This window comes from Durio zibethinus, chromosome 14 (assembly GCF_047325235.1).
Source record: "Durio zibethinus cultivar Kanyao isolate XHJ-2024 chromosome 14, ASM4732523v1, whole genome shotgun sequence".
Classification (NCBI taxonomy): domain Eukaryota; kingdom Viridiplantae; phylum Streptophyta; class Magnoliopsida; order Malvales; family Malvaceae; genus Durio; species Durio zibethinus.
In genome coordinates this window covers 5483405-5506093 of record NC_143175.1, presented here as the reverse complement: position 1 = coordinate 5506093, position 22689 = coordinate 5483405, and the positions used below count along the sequence as shown (strand labels likewise).

The window sequence follows — 22689 nt, the reverse complement described above, 5'->3', positions numbered from 1 at the left end:
ACTAACTTTAATAATATATTAATAATTTTAAAAAATAAATAAATTAATTTTAGTTAATATAAAATAATAATTTATATTATTTATTAATAAAAATATAAATATATATATAAAATATGAATACGAGTAAAGAATTAATGTTATATTATCCATTTCATCTCTTTATCAATAAAAAATTTTAACTTATTTCATCTTTGTACCCATTCTAGTAATATAATATCTAATTTTATTTTCATTCTAATAAAAGACTAAAAAATTTATTAAATATAAATAAAATTAAAATCCCTGAAACAACGCGTCCCCTTCATTGGAAAAAAACTTTTTTAGCACTACTTTATTTTCATCTTCTTTTTTATTTTTTTAAAATGAGAGAATGAAAAGAGAAGTCCACTGTTGGATTAGAGTGTAAGTAACGTGCGGTACTCTCGTCTTCCTTTCTTTTATACACCTCACCTTTTTCAATGCCAAAAAATTATGTTATATAATATACAAATATACAAATATATATATATATTTAACACCTAATTGTCTCACTTATTTTATGTGCCAAAATTATTTTTTCATTATTATCATTATTTTTAGTTTTTGGCATTCAAAGCCTTAAAAGCATCATATTTATATATAAAAAAAATGTTAAACTTTTTGATACGTAATACACCAAAATCAAATTTATTTGAAAACAAATAGATACAATAAATACGGGATGGGAATAAATAGATATAAAAAATTTTAAAATATGACAATACTAATATATAAAAATAATATAATTTAAAATTTTAATAAAAATTATACATAAATTTGATAAAAATAAAAAAATATATTTTATATTTGATGTGTCAATATAAAATATAATATAATATTTATTTTATTTTATACATATTTAATATAAAATAAATATGATATAAATACATAAATATTGGGATCTAAAAATATAAAATAATTTACTTTCTTTTTTAAATTGCAAAGTCAAGGTTTTTTCTATTATTTTCTCAAATTTCTATTTTAAATAATTCAAGTATTTAAATTATGGACTTTAGTAAAACAAAATTCCAATTCCTATGATTATTAATAACAAAATCTTATCCATTGCAATGCTTGATATTGTTAACTTGAAACAAAATTCTTGTCCATAAGTGTTTAATTAACTTATTTCACTTTTATAAAAAAATTAATTTATTTCACGTCATTATAAAAAGTTTAAATTCTTTATTTTCAAAATTAGTGGCCCAATATTACGTCACAAATTAAAAAAATCTTTTTTTTAATTTTTCAATTGTTTCCCTAAAGTTTTCCATTTTAAAATAGTGTTATTGTTTGACAAAAACAAAAAGCTGATCACACCAAGGAATAAAAGAGTAACCAAAAATTAAAAATAGTTACTCAAAAAAAAAAAAAAGACCACAAGGAAATAATAAAACCGGTCCAACCCGGTCGAAACCACTCGCTTTGATGTGATGACACCTGTCAAACAGAAATTAAACCACCAATAGAAAAAGACCTGAAGCAAAGACAAATAGAACAGAGATGGAATTCAGTACTCGCGCGAGTGAGGAGAACAATGATCGTCCGTTTGTGTCAAACGCGGGTGCAAAGAAGCAGTGGAAAGAAAAGAGAGAAAAGGCAAAAGGAACAGAGGAAAAGAAAAAAAAAGAGTTGGTGGGTTTTGGATGGTTGGTTTTTATTCCTTCTTTCTCTTATTTATTTATTTTTATTTTTTATTTTTTGTGGAGAAGAGAAAACAACGCTCTTTTGCTTTTCAATCAAAAAATAAAAAAAAAAAGAAATGTTTTTTAACTGAACAAAGAAAGACTCGCGTGAAGAAAAGTTATCTTTTTAGTATTTCTTTTTATTTCCACTCTAAAAAACGTTAACGGTTTTTTTTTGGTTTCTCTGGTTTCTGTTAGGAAGGAGGAGGACGAGAGGGGAGAGCTTTTGCAGAAGTGACCGCGTGGTTTGTGACGGGGAATGAGAATTCCGGCGTGGAGGCGGTGCTAACGTGACAGTTGTGGTGATGGAGGAAGATGACTGCTGAATGGAATTCACATTCGATGCAGGACTTCCGATGTCCCGAACAGCAGCAGCGGCGACGGTGACCGAAGGAACCTCGTTTTCACCATCGTTGAATCAAGGCCTCTCTCTCTCTCTCTCTATGTCTTTGTTTATTTGTTTCCTCTGTTTTTATTTATATTATTATATTATTTTTATTTTTCATTTATTTGGTGAAACGCAAGAGAAATGCGGTTCGTATGTTTTTGTTGGTTATTTTCCCGTCGTGAATTGTCCTTTTTGCACATTTTATGGTGAAATTCTGTTTGATCATTGTTAAAAATCAGTCATTTCTGGTTAAATTTTAAACTAAGAAATTATGTCAAATTTGAATTTAGTGATTAGTCTTAAATTCTTAATTTCTTTTCAATTATGGGGAAAAACAGTGCGATTTGCGATGATTTTGAATAAATTTTTGCAAGTTTTGTTTTGCTGATGTGAACTAATTTGAGATTCCACGATCTTAATTTATTTTAAAGTCAAATTCAAGGTTCTAGGAAATAAACTGAAATTTAAAATTTTGTGTTTTTATTTTTTTTCATTTATTGCTTTATTACTTGTAGAAAAAGATTAGGTTCTATTCCTTTTTTTTTTTTTTTTATAAAATTAAGCTCTATTTGATTATTGCTTTTACTGCCTATCTTTTAGTACTCTACTTTTTGGAAAAGCAAATCACAGAAAGCAAAATAATGTTTGAAAAAAATTCAAAAATGACTAAAATGCTATTCTTATTCTTATAAGTATTATTATTTTATATATAAGTAAAATCATGAATTTCATCGTTAAGAAAAAAAAAAGGCTATTCAAGTAATCTAGTCTCTGTATCTTTCAATGAATTTGATTTGATAGTGCTGAAATTTGAGCTGCATTAATTTTCTATGTTTGCAATTATGAACTGTTCAGTTCAGCCAGTGCAATTAAGGTGGCTATGGGGGTTCTAGTTGTTATCTTTTTACATCTTTTTATCACTTTTTGATTGGGATTTATATAATTTTTAAGGTCGGTTCTTCATTTTCTCCATGACTGTCTGTGGAAATGCAACCAGGCAGTAGTGGCAATAGGTCTTAGACTAAATAATCCTTTTCTTCTTTTCTTCTCTTTTGTGCTGAAAATTACAAGTCAAAATTTGGCATTTTTCCCTGATGATTCTTCATAAAATCAATGAGGTTACTTGCCTACATGATTGTGAGAAAATAATTTACTTCATATTTTCTATTTTCCTTCTGTCATTTCTTTGAAATTCCTTTCTAAGAGTAAACAGGTGGTCTTTCTTTATTATTATTCTTGTAAAGTAAAAGGTTGGGGTTGATTATCAAATATACTGGGATTTCTCCTTGTTTACATGTATATGTTATTTATATGAAACTATGGTCATAATGCAGGAAGAGGGATACATAACTTAGATTCATGATTCTCCAGTGAGTTTTACTTTGTAATAGACATAAAAGAGAGGAAAATATAATCCTTTTGTCTTATTTTCTGTGTTCTTTAGACCTACCTGCTCATCTTACTATTGAGCTGTTTTTAATATTTGGCCTATATTTGGAAGGGTAAAGAAAGGAGAGAGAACCGGTGGAGGGAGAACTGTAAGGAGAAAGGGGGTGAGTGTGGATAAGGTTCCTTTTGCTTGGATTTCTTAAAATAGATAGAAAGTAAAGGAACCAGTAGGTTACCGTAGTGACAAAGAAATGAAATCATAGCATATAATCTTTCTTTAACAACTATATCATTTATGTGTTAAAATGAAAGAGTAATAAAAGAGCAACTTTGTGTGTACAATGAAAATTTTTTAATGAGGAATTCTTTCCATAGAAAGCCCTCAAACTTGGATGGAATAAAAACAAATGGAGAGTTTGATATTTCTGAGTTCACCTCAAAATCTATGTTTCACTATTTCAATGTTTCCAAACAAGGGAGAGGCATCACTCCATCTCCCTTTGGATCAATCCAACCATATTCTCTTCATATATCAGAGCTGCTACATGTGATTGTGAGAATCATATTAGCACTTCAGATATAAATTGTCTTGTTGCTCATCTAACTTTAATGTGGACTGTCCATGTTAACACATGATTTTAATATGGGGAATCCAAAAAAAACAAGTAGATTCCAGACATAATAGTTTAGTCTCATGTTCCAAAATGGTGGAGAATAAAAAATCTTTTCTCTGAGTACCATTTCTCTTCAGTTAACCTAATATTCTGTTTTGTGGTAGTGTTTTCTTCGAAATTGATTCATCACTTTAATGATTTTACTTCAACTTAGTCTCTCGAACTATAAATCTTTTGCCTTCTCTATTTTTCAGTTATCTTGTATAGGAAGCTACTTTTAAGCTTTGTCTAAGTGTAACAGACACCTATTCTAAGATAATGTATATTTTATTTCACAGAATATTGCTACATTTGTTTGTTTTTTAAACTTTCTGCAATGAGCATAGTTGATTTGCATGCTTCCTTCAGATGCTGAGTTTTCGAAAATGAACTTTTCTTTTCTCGGTGTAAAAATTCTCAAGTTAGTTGAGGTCAGTTTGGTTCTTGAAAAGGAGGAGAAAAACATAAAAGTTTTTGTAAATGTCTTTTGTTGAGGCCTTAGAAAAAATAGAATTGGATTCTTTTCCTCAAATAATTTAGCCACCTTAGAGGCATGCAAAAGCCAAAGGTTTGAATGAGATTTCTGACTGCTGCTTGTCGGAAACTTGTTTGTTAAAGAGATGTTCTTGCCATCCCAATTATTTCATGCAAATTCTCAATCATTTGCACTTTGATGCTTTCAGTGTTAGAACATCAAGTTTGTCTATTTTAAAGGCAAGGGATAAATATATGATACTTTAAAGCTAATACAGATTGAAATTTAGAGTGTTGTATGTTCCAGGAAAATTGTTTATGAATTGAAATTTTCCAATCTTCTTTGTAGTTCTTTGAGTCTGTTTTTTCATGTATTTACCGAACCTACGCATTTAATATTATTTCAGATGCTATGTGGCAAATGAACTTGAGATCCAGTGAAACCATGGAATCTGGTCCTTACCCTGAGCGTCCAGGAGAACCAGATTGTTCTTATTATATCAGGACAGGCCTTTGTAGATTTGGGGCAACATGTCGTTTTAATCATCCTCCTAACCGAAAGCTGGTATAAAGCCTTGGCTTGTTTGGAAAATTCTTATGAATTCAGAGTTAATGCTTTTTGAGTGAGATATTATTGGTACAATGTCAAAGAGCTTCTTAATTTTATTCATTTTAGAAGGCATTTATTATCATTGGCATAGCATTGCTTGTTGAAGTTGTAGACACATGAAACTTTTACACATGGGTCTTTACTAATAAATCACTCTAAAACAGAACTCGATGTAGCTGAATTTATAGAGTATTAGATGCTTAAGAGATAAGCATGGTTCTGTACATGCACACACACACACACACACACACCCACACTTGCTGCTACAAGCATACTTCACCTGCTACTCTCATTTCATTTTCACTTTGTCATTCTACTCATTTGAGTTTTTATATATCAATTGTCATTTGAAATGTTTATTTAGATTATATCAAATTCCAGGTTATTGCTGCTGCAAGGATGAAAGGAGAGTTTCCAGAAAGAGTAGGACAACCTGAATGTCAGGCATGTACTTATTCCTTGGTCTCTTCCTCCCTTGTTCCTGCTTTTGCTTCAAAAGATTCTTGTTGTCATGGGCAATTCGTAAGGGCAGACCCAGTCCTGTCTTTATACTAGTTTAAGAAAATAAACAAATAAAGAAACGAAGAAAATGGAAATATGCTAATAATTTGGACTGGAAAAAGGTTTACTTCTCTTTTTAGCGGTTTGACATAGCAATCAAACTTTAGTCTGAACCCTCAAATTGACTAGATGATTCGCTTCTCCTAATATTTTTGCTTTATTCTTGTATGTTGTCACTCGTTCTATTCTAGAGAAGCAAGGTAGCACTGACTCCTGCTTTTATTGCATTGGAAGCCAAATCTCAATCTTGTCAGAAGTTACACTTTTGGTTTTACTGACTGAAATCAGATATGGGACTCTATGTTTCTCATTTTCATGTATGTCTGGATCTGACAACTGACATTTTGCTCTTAATTTCTCTGCAGCACTACCTGAAAACAGGAACATGCAAATTTGGAGCTACATGCAAGTTTCATCATCCTAGAGATAAAGCTGGGATAGCTGGGAGTGTTTCCTTAAATATTTTGGGCTACCCTCTTCGCCCGGTTCGGATTTCATTTTTTCCTTTTACTCTTTATAGTACAATCTTATAATGATACATTTTTTAAGTCAATACTCAGGTCTCTTCCTGTTTCATTTTTGTTTGTTCCTCTGTCTTTTTAAAACAAAAACTATTTTTCTATTGGATAAGTTTAGCAAAAGGTGAATATTGATACCATCCAGTTAAGCTTGCCCAATTGATAGTCATATTGACTGAATATTAATTGGTTTATCGTTTAGATTTGATATAAAAAATACACGCACATAGACAAGGATCATAAAGTAAAATGTTATCGCTTGCTATGACTCAAAGAAAACCTTTTCTCTTTTCAGTTTTGATATGAATTTGTTTTAAACTTTAAATATGGATTCCACGAACAAAAATACTGCTGAATTTTGGACCATTGTTGGCCTCAAGATTGAGGTATAATCGTTGTACAAGTTTGAACCTTGTTAAGGGAAGCTGTATTTCTTCAATGATTGATTTCTAACATGTGGTTTTTTTTATGGTTTTTGGTGTTTCGTTGGCTTAATGCAACTTGTTTTCTTTTAACTTTTCCTTCATACAGAATGAGACTGAGTGTGATTATTATCTAAAAACTGGACAATGCAAGTTCGGGAGCACTTGTAAATTCCACCATCCTCAGCCAACTAATATGATGGTTTCATTGCGTAGCTCTCCTATTTATCCGACTGTCCCTTCTCCAACCACTCCTGGTCAGCAGTCATATCCAGGAGGGATTACAAATTGGTCAAGAGCATCTTTCATTCCCAGCCCCCGTTGGCAAGGTCCTTCAAGTTATGCACCTTTTATTTTACCCCAAGGGATGGTATCAGTTCCAGGATGGAATACTTACAGCGTAAGCTTTTCCTTAGCTTATTACTAATTCTGTGTTCATTAAGCATGCCTGTTTAGTGTTTACATTTGTTTGGACAACATTAAAGATGTGACAAGTGACGCAACTTATGAGAATTGTAGTTGTCAATATGCTAATATTTTGTATTTAAAAAATAATAATGTCTCTGGAATCTAGAGGTGCTCTAATATTTTCAAAGAAGCATTATCAACCTTCCTCCTAAAGGTTTCTTTTATGGTTGATCACCTTCTATTCTTTTTCTGGGCCTGAATAAAGTGCATTTTGGAGCAGGCTATAATGGTGCAATTTCAACCAATGACCGTTTTTTCCCTCTAAAGAAGAATTTTGGTTCTTAGCTTGGTTACAATTGCATAATGCTAATATTTGATGGAGCTAATCCCAGAAACCATGGAAATAGTAGTTTTGAGATGCTTGTGATTAATGTGAAATTAGTGGTATTTTGGTAGCATTAAGAGCACCTAGAATTAAGTCTGATTGAAGTTGGATAAAGTCTTGGAGATCACAGGTAGACAGTATTGGTGCTGTTACCAGTGGTAGTGGAGTTGTATTGCTTATTGTTGTTGGAGACACTTGTGGCTGGCTGATGATGTGCTTGGACAAGTATGATTTGCTGCTTATTTGGTTGATATTCTGAAGGAAACTATTCAGGCCTAAAAGTTAAACATGACCCATCTATTTCGTATCATGCTTATTAGTAGGTTTTATGGTTTAGAATCAAATAAGCAAGTCAAACTCTGGGTCAACTCCTACAACTCTTAATCAGAATAATTTCATATGCTGGTTGCAGTAGTTTGGTCTTTCGTAATGGTAAACATGAACTGCAGAAGTTTCTTTTAAAACTATATCTGTGATTGTTGAATTACTTGACAATTTAGAAATGAGAGCGAAATTAGATCAGAAATTTTGTAGCTTAACTTTAACTTATTTTATTAGCTGCTTGTTTCTACAAAAACCACTAGCCTATCTCCTTGTGCATACATTATCAACTGTATGCTATAAACCAGAACCTGTCCACAAATGAATTTCATTGAAGAACAAATGTTTTATGTTAGTGTTATAGTTGTGGCTATCTCTAGAGTGGAGGTTTTTTTTCTAGCAGTTTGGTCCAAACTGCTTGATGTCATCTCTTTGTAACTGTATCAAACTGCCTGAGAGCATGCATCTACTCTCCTTTTTTTCCTGTTTGTATTTAGTTATACAGAATTTGATTTTGTAAGTTGATTTTCACTTTGACTAGCTAGCATCTATGCAGCATGTAACTTCTAATCTTTGAGAAGTGCTACCTTTAATTATCCAAAAGAAGAGAAGTGCCACCATCCTAATACTTCTCATTGCTCCAGGGTCAATTGGCATCAGTCTCTTCTTCAGAGAACCTGCAGCAGACAAATGCAAATAATCAAATTTACGGAACCTCACGCCAGAATGAATTGGCAACTGCAGGATCTCAAGCGTCCTTTTCTCAATTTCGTTCTGGCTCTGTCCCTGTAGGTTTTTATGCATTGCAGAGGGAGAATGTATTTCCGGAGAGACCTGGCCAGCCTGAGTGCCAATTTTACATGAAGACTGGAGACTGTAAATTTGGTGCAGTTTGTAGGTTTCATCACCCAAGAGAGAGAGTTCTTCCTGCCCCTGATTGTTTGTTGAGTCCTATAGGCCTTCCTTTACGTCCGGTGAGTTATGTATTCAATGTTAATTCTGTCTTTCAATTTATTTTTGAATATTGATCTGTTCAAATTATTACAGCTGTTTATGAAAAGCCTAGCCTTCATGCTACTTAAAAATATGTCATTCCCTACCTATTACCTTACATTACCTTTTATTTTCTTGAAAACTTGGTTTCTTAATTGTTGGGTTTTAAACTTTTAATCGCAGACGAAGCTAACAATTTTTTTATGTTAAAAAAATGGATATTTGCCTTGATGCTCTTGTTAGGCACGTGGTCATTCTATGGTTGCGATACAAAATTTTACATTAGATTAGAAGGAATTGACATAAAAAATAAGTTGTTGCATATTGACATAGGACAAAGGATGATCTCCCTCCATGTTTATTTGGGTTGCAAATAAGGATTGTAGGGGTTATGTTTGTAGATCAAAAAGTCTAAGGCTATCAGGCATTGGTTGAGTTCTGATTGTGAAAAGTAATGGAATCAAGAATTAGGTTGCTGTAATTTTCTGCAGCTACCATACTAATAGTGTGTGTAGGCATATCTTCATATGAGGTGCTTGAGTGATAAATTTTAGGTTGATTGGGGTGGTTGAATGAGGATTTTATGGTTTAAATGAGCAGCAGAATTATTCTAGTTCTGTGGAGAGTTATGACAGCAGCATGAGGAATCTATGTTGATTCATGTAAAATAAAGAAAATAAAATCTTACCCTGTTAAAGCTATTTTGCATAAAATTTTATGATGTGGTGATGAGTCAATGGAGGACAAAGCATTGGAAGAAGAAATTATGTTATTTCTATTTTGATATTAGTTTTTTTTTTCCTTTGGTATTTCTAAATTCAAATTTAGGGTTAGTTATGTGTGAGTTTCAATGTGCTAATAGATCCAAATATTTGCCCTTTTCAGGGTAAAAAGGTAGTCCACTAATTTGTGGTAATCATGTCAAGAATATTGTTGGTAGCTTCAAGTTGACATAATAGATGGTTGAGAACAATGTTATTTCTCCTTATAGAATTATGGAACCAATATAGTTAAATTTCCATTTTGCACAATCTGTAGGGTTTAATCCTTCAACTTAAAACAATTAACTTTGTACCAAAAAGAAAAGATAAATTGTAAGTTTTACCACAAGATCCTCATAAAGCTTGTATATGAACTTCAGTTTTACTATAAGGGTTTATTTGGATGGGCAGTGAGATTGACTACAGTGATATTGAAAAGTGTAGTAGTGGTGAGATTAGTTACTATAGTTGTAAGATTGAGTATTATTGTGGTGAGATTAAAATCTTTGGTGGGAATATGTGTTTGGATGCAAATAGCAGTGACAGTAAGATTGGGTATGGTAGTTAACTGCCCAAACAAAGATAGATGACTACCATGTTTGGAAATGAGGTAGCTGAATGCCCAATCAAAAGCAGTCGATTGCCATAATTGAAAAATGTTGTGTTTTAATTTTACACTAAAGCAGTTGAATGTCTTAGGAAAGGAAAGTCAACTGCACTAGGGATATTGAACCACCAGACTCTTCCTCTTTCAGTCTCCAACTGGAAGGGCAATGGGATTGACAGCCCTTAACCGAACCACTGGGGTGCTAATGCATCCCAGGATGCAGTTGAGGGCAAAAGTGCCAGATAACATGGCATTGGGGATATGATGGTATCCTAATGGATCTTAAACTTTGTGTCCACAATTTTGCTCATTGTAGCTAAAAATTTATAAGGTTGCTTCTTTTTGCACCCCTTTTTCTCTCTCCAGACCCACCTTTTCTTTTTCAAAATTATTTTTAGGTGAAATTACTTAATTACCCTTTCTCATGTTAATTGTAAAGTTTTCGAATATGCATATCAGGTAAATGTTATAACTTACCGGATTTTCATATTTGGTAAGTTTAAAATAAAGGTTACATTTTGGGTTTAGGAAAAAATTTTCAATTGAGGAAAAAAGTCTCATATCCTGAAGAATTTCCACAACATTGCAAAGAATAAGCACGATTTGTTTTAATAATTATAATCTCATTTACAAATTGATAGATAAACACTGTGCATGTGGGTCCTTAGATTTCTTTTTGATTTCAATGATCTGAGATAGGAGCATTTAAAAGTTTCTGGATATGTGAATTTGGAAACTTTTAAAAGCTTTCAGATTTGCAAATCTGGAGACTTTTAAAAGCTTCCAAATTGGCAAATCCAAAAACTTTTAAAAGCCTCCGGATTTGCAAATCTGGAAGCTTAATAGTGTGAAGGGCTTAGAGAAAGGATAATTAAATAATTTCATTTACAAATGATTTTGAAAAAAAGGGTGTGACGAGAAAAAAATGGGGTGCAAATAGAAGCCCCTAATTTATAGTTTTTTGTTACAGAGTTACCTTTGTAATGAATTATTTATTATCCCTAATAAAATTCTTTTGCAACCCACACCTCCCAGTCACACCCAATTACCTTATCTTTCATCACAACCTGACACCAACTAAACCAAAATCCGTCTTATCTTCCTAAACCACCTAAACAGACTCTTATCTTTTGTCTTAAGGTTAGAGGATGCTGGAAATGGAGGTAGAAAGCAAAAAGAAAAACTGTTATTAATTCAAATGTAGATTCAATCTTAAATAGCAAGAGAGACGAGAAATACTTAAATTGTTTTGTGTGTGCCCAGTCGTTGGGAGCGTCATTAATGTCATCTATTGTAGGGAGTTTGGATGCTTATTGCTGCACAAGTTTTCAATGCATGCATGTCTGAGTGCGTGCGTGTGATTTTACCTATGAGGGCTATAGAGGAAGTGCAAAAATGTTTACTTTGTTATATTGAGCAATTTTTAAGAGAGTTAGTAAGGTGGCGGCAATGAGTACAAATAACTAATATACTCTTTAACCTTAATACTTAACACTCCCACCTCAAGCTGAAGCATATATGTCATGTCCTAGCTTGTTACAAATATATCTTACTTTAGAATCAAGTAAAGATTTTGTAAACCGTGAGAAAACACTTATTTACAGCTGATTATAATATTGTAATCTATATATTTATATTTGTATTCCTAGAATTAAGGACAGAAAATTAGGATAGACAATCCCTCAATTTATAGGATCAATTTTAGGAAGATTTAGTTTTTTAGTTTACCCACTAGTTAGTTGTATATAAACCTAAGGTGCTTGTATAATTCTTTATGAGCAGTTTTTCGATATATATTCAGTTTTACCTTTAATTTTTCACATAGTTTTATTTCTTAATTTTTTCACATGGTATCAGAGCTTTAGGCTCTTTTTAGAAAGAAAATTTTTTCAGCCTTCATTGCTGAATTCTATTTTAGGCCTTTATATCCAAATCTTGTTAAATCTTTCAGCCTTATTTTTTCCTTATTTGGCCTTTATTGCCTAGAATCGTCTCTGGTTAAACCTTCACTATCAAGACTTGTTTCAGTCATGAGAAAGATAACCATGCCAGAGATAGCAGAATCTGCCACTACTACCCGATTTGAGGAAATGATAACTGGTAAAACCACCGAAATACTACAGAAGTCTCAGGAACAAAGAAAGTTAGACAGAGAAGAGATTGAGAAACAAAAAAGCTTATTGAAAACTCTTAAAAAACCTATTGGGGTATGTTCTTTAGGTAATGTCTCTAATTCAGATAAAGCTTTCGGTTCTCATAGATTAAATGTCTCAATTAAGCCTATTATAAGTTCTTGGTCATTGACTCAAGAGTCACAGATCATGTGACACATTCCTCATAGCAGTTTAGTACATATACCTTGTGTCTTAGTAATAAGAAAATTGTTGTTGCAGATGGGCCATTTACTACAGTAACAAGATTAGGAAATGTTCAAATTAATCCCTCGTTTGTTCTTAAAATTTTTTTCATGTTCCTGGATTATCTAATAATTTGATATCTATATAAAAACTTACCAGAGATATTACTGCAAAGTGACTTCTTATCCCTCATATCCTGAATTTCAAGACCAGAGTTTGGGGAAGAAAATTGGACTTACTAAAGAGAAGGATGGACTATACTATCTTGAGACATAAAACAGTACAAGTAATATCAAGAATAGTTTACCTTTGTCATTTCTTTTTGAAATATCTCCCAATAAAGACAAAATCAGGCTTTATCATTTTCGTCTTGGACATCCTTCTTTTGGAAGTTTGAAAAACATGTTTTCTTCTTTGTTCAAAGGATTAAATGCTGAAAATTTTCATTGTAATGTTTGTGAACTTGCAAAGCATGGACAGGTCTTTTCTAGTTATCTATAAAAGTTCTCCTTTTTACTTGATTCATAGTGACATATGTTGTCCCTTTACAATTCCTAGTATTTTCTGGTGCAAGGTGGTTTATTTCTTTCATAGATGATTGTACCCGGGTCTTTTGGATGTTTGTACTTAAATCCAAATTAGATGTGAATAGTATGTTTTTAAGCTTCCAAAACATGATCCAAAATCAATTTGGAGTGAAAATCAAGAGATTTAGGTTTGATAATGCAAGAGACTATTTCAACTAGAGTTATCTACCTATTTCTAAAAGGAAGAAATTATCCATGAGTCATCTTGTGTTAATACTCCACAATAGAATAGTGGCAGAAAGGAAAAATAACTATTTACTAGCCACAACCCCGAACTTTACTTTTTCAAGCAAACGTATCCAAATCCTACTATGGGGAAGCTGTTCTCACTGCCACACATATTGTAAATAAGTTACTTTCAAGGGTTTTGAAATTTAAAACTCTTATAGAACTACTTTCACAATTCTATCCCAACTTTAATATTAGAAACAACCTCAGTCCTAGGATATTTGGTTGTATATCATTTGTTCATGTTTACAGTCATAATAAGGGGAAGTTGGATCCTAGAGTAACTAAGTGCAATTTTGTGGGGTATTTATCAACTCAGAAAGGGTATAAGTGCTATCATCATCCTACCAAAAAATTTTATATGTCTTCAAATGTCACTTTTGAAGAAAGTGAACCTTTTTTTACTCAAACCTTATCTTCAAAAGGAGACTTCATTAATGGAAGATAAGGATAAAGACTTCTTTTTACTTGATTTGTCATCTTCTTCAACATTTTCACCCATTAATTCTTATGAGTCTAAACTTGTTTCTTCTGAGTCTAAGGCAAACACCGAATTCGAGTCTAAACCATTCCAGACACTGAAGATGTGACAAAGGATAATATTGTTCTTGATTATATGAAGGAATTATAGATGTACTCAAGAAGGAAAGTTTCAGATCCTGAACCAATGCAAGTCCAAGAACCTGATCCTAACTCTGAAAATGAGGTAACTACATTTTTTGACTCTGTTTCTCAAAATAAGCATAAATCTCCTTAAACTATAACTAGTGATTATGATCTACCTATTGCCATTAGGAAAGGAACTAGAGAATGTACTAAGCATCCATTATACCCAATCTCTAATTTTATGTCATTTGAAAAATTCTCATCATCCCAAAAAAATTTTCTTGTGGGCCTAAACACTATTTCTATTCCAATTGCATTATCCGAGGCATTATCCAATGAGAAATAGAGGCAAGCAATGAAAATCGAAATGGAAGCCTTAGAGAAAAATAAGACATGGGAACTGGTAGAGTTGCCTAAAGGGAAAAATTCAGTTGGGTGTAAATGGGTTTTCACTATAAAATACAAGGCGGATGGTACTGTTGAAAGGTATAAAGCTAGGTTGGTGGCTAAGGGCTACATTCAAACTTATGGAATGGATTATCAGGAAACTTTTGCTCCAGTTGTCAAGATGAATACAATTAGGATTTTGTTATCATTGGCTGTAAATTGCAATTGGTAGCTTCAAAAATTTGATGTAAAGAATGCTTTTCTACATGGTGATTTGAAAAAAGAAACATATATGAAGGTTCCATTGGGATTAGGAGGTCATCTAGAAGCAAACAAAGTATACAAGTTGAAAAAGGCTTTATATGGCTTTAAACATTCTCCTAGGGCTTGGTTCGGGAGATTTGCCAAAGTAATGCTAGCAATGGGATATAAGCAGAGTTAAAGAGATTACACTTTGTTTATCAAGCACTCTAATTCAGGGAGAGTCACAGTTCTATTAGTGTATGTTGATGATATAATTGTAACCGGAGATAATGAAAAAGAGAGAGATTTTTAAAGCAGTATTTGGTAAGAGATTTGAGATAAAAGAGCTAGGGAGATTTAAGTACTTCATAGGAATTGAAGTAGCTCACTCACAGCTTGGTATTATCATCTCATAACAGAAACATGTGATGGATCTTTTGAAAGAAACTGGGAAGCTCGCATGTAAACCTACAAATATCCCTATAGATCCTAATCATAAACTTAGAGAAGCTAATGAAGATGTTGTAGATAGAAAGATGTACTAGAGATTAGTTGGTAGACTTATTTATCTCCCACATACTAGACCTAATATAGCATATGCTGTGAGTGTGATAAGTCAATTTATGCATAGTCCTAAAAAAGTGCACCTACAAGCTGTCTATCGTGTATTACACTATTTGAAGGCCAATCTTGAGAGAGGTATCTTATTCAAAAGAAATTCGGGCTGGTTCTAGAGGCATATACAAATGCGGATTATGCAAGTTCAGTATCTGATAAAAAATTCATCTCAGGCTACTGTACTTTCCTAGGTGGTAATCTTGTGACTTAAAAGAGTAAAAAACAGAATGTGATAGCAAGATCAAGTGCTGAAGCAGAGTTTAGAGCAATGGCTCAAAGAATTTGTGAACTATTATGGTTAAAGATCATCATAAAAGACTTGAAGATCAAGTGGGATGGAACAATGAGATTTTGCGTACAAGTCTGCAATAAGCATTGCACACAATCTCGTGCAACATGACAAAACAAAGCACATTGAAATAAACCGGCATTTCATAAAGGAGAAACTAGGTAATGGGTTGATTTGTACACCATATGTATCAACCAAAGGTCACCTTATAGATGTATTGACTAAAGGTCTCAGCAATGCAACATTTCAAGAAATTATTTCCAAGCTAGGAATAAAAAACACCTATTCACCAGCTTGAGGTGGAGTGTGGGAAAATACTTATATACAGCTGGTTGTAATCTTGTAATCTGTATATTATATTCGTATCCCTAGAATTAAGGACAGAAAATTAGGATAGACAACCCTCAATTATAGGGTTGGTTTTAGGAAGATTTAGTTTCTTAGTTTATCCACTAGTTAGTTGTAAATAAACCTAAGGTGCTTGTATAATTCTTTATGAGCAGTTTTTCAATATACATTCAGTTTTACTTTTACACTATGTTTGGATTGAAAAAAGGGGAAGGAGAGGAAAGGAAAATAAAGGAAAGTTATGGAAACAGAAAAACCCTTCCTTTGTTTGGATAAACTCTTAATTTAAAGGAAAGGAAAGAGATGGAAACTCAATAACCTTTGGTTTTCCTTGTAATCCTTACTTTTTTAATACCCCAATTTGGGGGAAAAGCTAAGGAAAAGAAAGTTGAAAAAATTTTATTTTTATAAAAAGACTATCATATCCATATTTTTATTATGACATTAAATTTGATTATATAACTAACATTTTTTACAAAAATAATATTTTTTATAAGTATTTTATATAACATCACAGTTTATAAATGTTTTATGATTTTTCAAGTCTTAACAACAAAACAAGTCAAATTATTGTCAAAAAAAATAAAAAGGCTGAATTAAATACAAAATTAAGAGTAAATCAATAACTAGCTAATACATCTTACTATATTAAACGTGCTCAATTTTATTAAGAAAGATTTGTTTATACAAGCTAAGTAGTATAAAGATATGTTTGTATATTACATATTATTTTATAAAAAAAAAAGTTATAATTGGAAAAAAAATATTATAATGAATTGTTTATTTTCTTTTTCACTATTTATCCAAACAATGACTGTTAGAATTCCTTTCGTTTTCTTTTTTTTATTAATTTTAACTATCCAAACAAGGGGTACATGTATCCTTTCATTTCCTTTAAAAAACATTACTTTTCATTCTTTTCCTTTCCTTTCCTTTCCTTTCCTTTATTTATATGTATCCAAACTTAGTTTTTCACACAGTTTTATTTCTTAGTTTTTCCATTGATACCAGTTTTCAGGATCAAGCGCATACCACTACACCAAAAGCTATAGCTGTATCACCAAGCTTTGTTTCCACCCTTGTAATGGCAACCACAATTTCACCCAGTTCTCTCTCCGAAGGGTAAGCAAATGATGTCAATACTCCAAACTCCACTGGTTTTTCGTAACCAGGGACCTTTAACGAGGTTTTTTCTTCGATGTTTGTATAATCTACCTCAGTACCAGACATAGCAGTTCGCAAGACACAGTCCAAATTGATTAACTATAGATCCCTATAAATAAGACCCTCCTCATAAAGCCAACAGAAAGCCTCTGTCACAGCCTTTGACCTCTTCTTGTCCATTGTAAAGCACTTACTGGACCAATCGAGGGAGTTGTTGTGCCAGAATGGTACCACCATACTGAGTCTTCCACTTCCAAACTTCATTTATAAACTCTTCATGACCAACATCATGCCTGGTTAACTGTCTTTCACGCATTAGCTTTTTCTCTACAACCACCTATGTAGCTATCCCAGCATGATCCATGCCAGGTACACACAGTGCATTATATCCAGACGTTCTTCTCCAACGAATGATAGTGTCCAGTATGGCACTTGTTAGGGCATGGCCAATGTGCAGGGCCCCAGTCACATTTTGCAAACAAGTCAATGTGTTTAGTAAAGAATTTGTAAACAAGTCCGCTAGTTGGTCCATAGATCTCACTTACTATGTATGAATCATTTTCTGCTTAAGTTTGTCTTAAACTAGATGACAGTCCACCTCAATGTGTTTAGTTCTTTCATGAAACATTGGATTTGAAGCTATATGAAGAGCTGTTTGATTATAACAGTTTAGAGTCATAGGCTCTTGTTGCTTAAACCTAAGTTCTTCCATCAGATGTTTCTATCAAACCAATTCACAATTAGTGTTTGCCATGGCTTGATACTTAGATTCAACACTTGATCTCGCAATGACATTCTGTTTCTTACTCCTCCAAGACTCTAAGTTATGATCATCAAACACACAATAACCAGTGGTAGATCTCCTATCATTCAGATATCTAGCCCAATCTGCATCAGTGTAACCTTTAACATGAAGAAAACCATGGTTTTTATGAAGTAGGCCATGACCCAGAGCACCCTTGAGATATCTTAAGATACGAGCGACGACATCCCAATGACTCTTTTTGGAGACTCTAAAAATTGACTAATAACACTCACTGCAAAAGAAATATTTGGTCTAGTAATCGTCAAGTAGTTCAACTTCCCAACCAATCTTTGATAACAGCTCGAATTAGTTAACACATCACTTTGATCAGCAAATAATTTGGTGTTAGGATCCATAGGAGTATCAATAGGTTCTCATCCTAACAATCTGGTTTTAGAAGTTAAGGCAAGTACATACTTCCTTTGTATAGTCAAATCGCCTCACAAGATTTAAATTCTACACCCAAGAAATATTGCAAATCCCCTAAATCCTTGGTCTGAAATTTAGTTTGAAGATACTATTTTAATGCCCGTATCCATTCACTATCATCACCAGTAATGACCATATCATCCACAAAGACAATTACTATGGTCTATTCCACACAAGACCAAATTCAATAACAACTTCACTGGACCTTCCAAACCTTGCCCTAGGAGATTGTTTTAGCTTATACAAAGACTTATTCAAATGACTTAACTAGTGCTAACTCCCCTTGAGCAACAAATCCAGGTGGTTGCTCCATATAAACTTCCTCCTCAAGGTCACCATGCTGAAAGGCATTTTTAATGTCCAACTGAAATAAGGGCCTATTAAAAGTAGTTGCCGCCACATTAGCTACACAAGGAGGTCTACCATGTAATCCCAGCACTGATCCTAGGTGTGATTTTCCTTTCTGCAATGTGTGCATTGATGGGTAAATCTACCTCCATTACGATTCCCTTGAGCTTCTCAACCACCATAGGAGCTTTCACTGCCATTAAACGTATCACCTCTACCACTGTGGTTGAACTGTGTAGCCAATGCAAACTGTTTACTAACTGAACTAGAACTAAGAGCTTATTTTTCACTTCCTGAATTGGTATCACTAGTAAGCTCTTCCTTGGATGAGGAAGATTGAAGAACCCAGGAATAAGCTTGGGCAAGAGTAGGAAGATCAACTTTCCCTAGAATATGTGACTTTACCGACTCTAACTCTAAAGGTAAATTAGATAAAAACTTGAGAACTACCATATGTTTACTTTGTTTCTGCATCTCAGGAACATCAGCAGAAATAGGTTGGAGACTATTTAGCTCCTCATATATCCTTTTCAACTCAGCAAAATATTATGTAACAGATCTATCATTCTTTTTCAACTCAAAAAATTTTAAGGGAGAGATCATACATACGAGTTAGATCACTAGTATAAAGCAATTTAAAATACTCCCATACTTCTTTACATGTATCTAGGTGGGTACACATATATGCCATTTGTGGTTCCATAGAATTCCACAAAGAAGATAATATCTAAACATCTGCCTATGCCCATTCTTCAGTAGGAGGACCTTCTATAAGAGGACGGTATTTTCTAAGACCAGTAAGATAAACTTTAACTGCCTTGGAGCACTGTAAATAATTGTTTCCATTCAACTTCCTAGTGGTTATTTAAAGAGAGACCGTAGAAGGTTGGACAGATTTAGGATCCATAAATTACTCACAGTTTGGAATCCAAAGAAAAGTGATCAACTAGCTGCTGAAACAAAAAACCACTAATAGATTACAAATGACCCAAGAAACAAACAAGGCATAGGCTTAAACAAGGCTAAACTTAAAATAAAATACTAACAGCAAGAGTTCACATGTAGTGGACCATAAAAAACTTAATATTAAACAATCACTCGAATGTAATTGACTAAGAATATAATAGGGCTTTCTCCATCACAGTCAATCTACCAGAAACAAGTCAAAGACGATCATCAAAAACTTGAATTTTGTGTTGAAAACCAGATTTGTTCAAATCTGATGTGTAGAACAGAAAAACTGAATTTTAACAAATTAACATCTAGGCTGACGTCAAACACAAAAAATTGATTGAGAGAATTGGATCAATAAGGAAAGACGCACTGATTGATTTTTTTTTTTTTTAAGGGAAAAGGGTTTCAAATTTTGGAATTTCAATTTGTATAGTATCTTTTATGATATTATTGTAAAACTATATTGTAAAATGCATCCACATATCCATATCTAAAATTTCAGATTCTCCTTAGTCTACTCTAGTCTGAAATTTTGGATGAAAGGGGAGTTAGACCCTTGGATATATATTCTAACCAGATACCCATACCCGAGTCCATGTAACATAGATTACAAGGTTATCATTCAAGTTAACTTCATCATTTCTTACTTACTGTACCTTGATTTGTTATGGTAGAGAGCTTTAGCTTGGGCACCCGTTTTGAAGCTTTCATGTTGTTCAGATTATATCTTCACTCGTAGAATGTTACAATTTTGAATTTCTTATTTTCACTTTTAGTTACCAAGCCTAGAATGTTTTTCTTATCCATTATCCACTTCACATATTCATTCTGGCTTGAGGTTATCATTTGTTCTCAGTCATTTTCTCTTTCTTGCAATATTCCGATCGATTTTGTGGTGCATTTGGTTAATTTACAAGGAGAGTTCCCCACTATGTGCGGACATGCTTTTATGGTGCTGCTAGTTTTATTCTTTTGTTACGAGATATTTTTTACACTCTTGACATTGCTATTTTTGCATTTTAACAGGGTGAACCTCTATGCATTTTCTATTCTCGATATGGAATTTGCAAGTTCGGTCCAAGTTGCAAGTTTAACCATCCTATGAGAATTTTCACATACAATTACTCCTCATCATCTCCATCTGATGCCCCAGTTCACCGTTTCTTGGGGTCTTCTTCAGGAACTGCTGGGTTAAACCTGTCATCAGAGGACCTTGTTGAAGCAGGCTCTACAAAGCCCAGGCGAGTTTCATTGTCAGAGAATAGACTATTGTCTTCAAGTGATGATAATATTGATACAGAGGGACAAACACTGCAACAAGATACAGACTGATTACATTTGACAATCTTTTGGTGGATGAGGAAGAGTAATCTATAAATTCATTCCCCATTGTTGGAGATGTATAGAGTTGGTGTTGGAGATGTATAGAGTTGGTGTCTAGTTGGTTCTGTTCTTTTAAAAATATGCAATTCAGTCGACAGTTGCGTCTTCAGAATTTCCTATTCCTGCATTTTATAAATCCGAAAATGACGTCACATTCGGTAAAACCCAATGTGAACAGTTCATCTGTCCCAAAGCGCTTTTTTTTCCCTGATTTTTGTGTTATGCTTCTTTCACAGTATGTTATACAAGGCATTTCTTTTGCAGCTTTTAATCCTCTGCCTAGTTTTCTGGTAAATCTTCATCTAGGAGCCCTGTTTATGATTTCCAGTCTTAGCCCAGGCTTTCGAATACTGGTTGAGTAATTTTCTGCCAACCTTCTTTGTTCGTACACCATAGCTTCACCATTCATATCATATCTTCCTCCTCTTCTCCGTTTTCTTCATGGACCTCACATCTGCAGACATTTCCTAAAATCAGCCTTGTTTATTGAGGTAACAGTTACTATATTCCCAAATATTGATCAATATTTTGAGTGATTCTCTAAGTTGTTTCTTGTATTGATTTTTTTTACTTCATTGCATGTTGGAGAAATTGTCAAGAAGAAGTATAAATTTGTGCACATTCCATTCTCCCAAAAAAAAAAAAAAGTGTTAACGGTACTTATCTATGCTCTTGTTAGATGAATTCCTCAAACTCTTGGAAGCACCGGGAGATCTTGATGATAAATGATTCACTGCAGATGAACTTGTAAGTCACTCCAACAGAATCTCATGTTATACTGGGTTAATTTATCTTTTCCAAGCATCATACCCTTGTCCTTGCTGGAGGCTTTGAAAATGATAAGAGAATCTTCAGAAATTGGGACTGGGACCTATCATTTTCTTGCATTTCTTTTGATCAATTTTTTATTTTTTTAGGTTGTAGTTGCTTGGTTTGTGTTTCATTGCAACTATGGTATTTTTAGTTTTGTTCTTACAAACAGAGATATTACTGGATATTGAATGTTTTAGATGCTTGTATATGTTATTTTCTTTTAAATTAGGGTTAATATCGTGAATGATCCTTAAACTATAGTAAAATATTTAATGTAATATTTGAATTTTAAAAATTTTTAATGTTATATCCAAATTATGAATCTGTTAACTAATGTAATATGTACATCTAATGTAGATAGTTTCAAATGACGGATAAATAATCTTCTAAGTACCACATTAGTTAACAGATTCATAATTTGAATATTACATTAGATATTTTTAAAGTTTAGGTTTCACAATGAATATTTCACCATAATTTACAGGGTTTCAAATAGCGGTTGTGTAGCGGCATTACGGTCGCTATTTCGTGGTTTCGGTAGCCTCCGCCACCGCTACATACTCGAAATTGGGCTGTGAATGAAATTCACAATCATAACGGTGGTGAGCAATTGTTACAGCCTATCAATCTCAGCTGGATACTAGCCCCAATAGGTAGGTTCTTCTTTCCGTTCTGGATTTCAGAGAGATTTTGGCATGAGCTCGTAGAAAAGCTCAGACTTCCCTCTTCATTTCTTCTTGTTTCCTGAAAAGGGAAGCTATGTCCGGTGCGAAGCCCGTTCGTTCCGTTCTTTTTTTGTCAGCAAGGAGAATTGCTTGGTTAGGTTCTTTGCTTGCTTATTCCACTTCTTTCAGTGGGAAGACAATGAGTTCGCCTTCTTTATTGTTGTTTTGTAGAACGTTATAGTCGCAATCATCATTTTCAGTTCAAAATGTAA

The 22689-nt window shown here is 33.2% G+C and overlaps 1 protein-coding gene and 1 long non-coding RNA gene across 4 annotated transcripts; both read left to right on the top strand.

The window, feature by feature from the left end:
• The first annotated feature begins 1721 nt into the window (after positions 1-1721).
• LOC111293551 (zinc finger CCCH domain-containing protein ZFN-like) lies at positions 1722-21987 on the top strand. 3 transcript variants are annotated; one of them, XM_022886279.2, is made up of 9 exons: positions 1724-2126; positions 5015-5172; positions 5599-5661; positions 6144-6263; positions 6828-7118; positions 8477-8806; positions 16868-16978; positions 20583-21430; positions 21619-21987. In XM_022886279.2, exons 1-8 carry the CDS (start codon positions 2030-2032, stop codon positions 20886-20888), a joined length of 1476 nt encoding a protein of 491 aa, XP_022742014.1. In that variant the 5' UTR covers positions 1724-2029; the 3' UTR covers positions 20889-21430; positions 21619-21987. The 3 variants fall into 3 exon arrangements, with proteins under 3 accessions (XP_022742015.1, XP_022742014.1, XP_089599444.1); XM_022886280.2 differs by lacking the exon at positions 16868-16978 and having other exon boundaries at positions 1722-2126; XM_089743318.1 differs by lacking the exons at positions 1724-2126; positions 21619-21987 and having other exon boundaries at positions 5044-5172; positions 5582-5661; positions 20583-21210.
• Positions 21988-22276: 289 nt separating this feature from the next.
• On the top strand, positions 22277-22689 carry LOC149514996 (uncharacterized). Its single transcript, XR_016327443.1, has 2 exons — positions 22277-22405; positions 22505-22689. It is a non-coding gene; the product is annotated as an uncharacterized LOC149514996 (long non-coding RNA).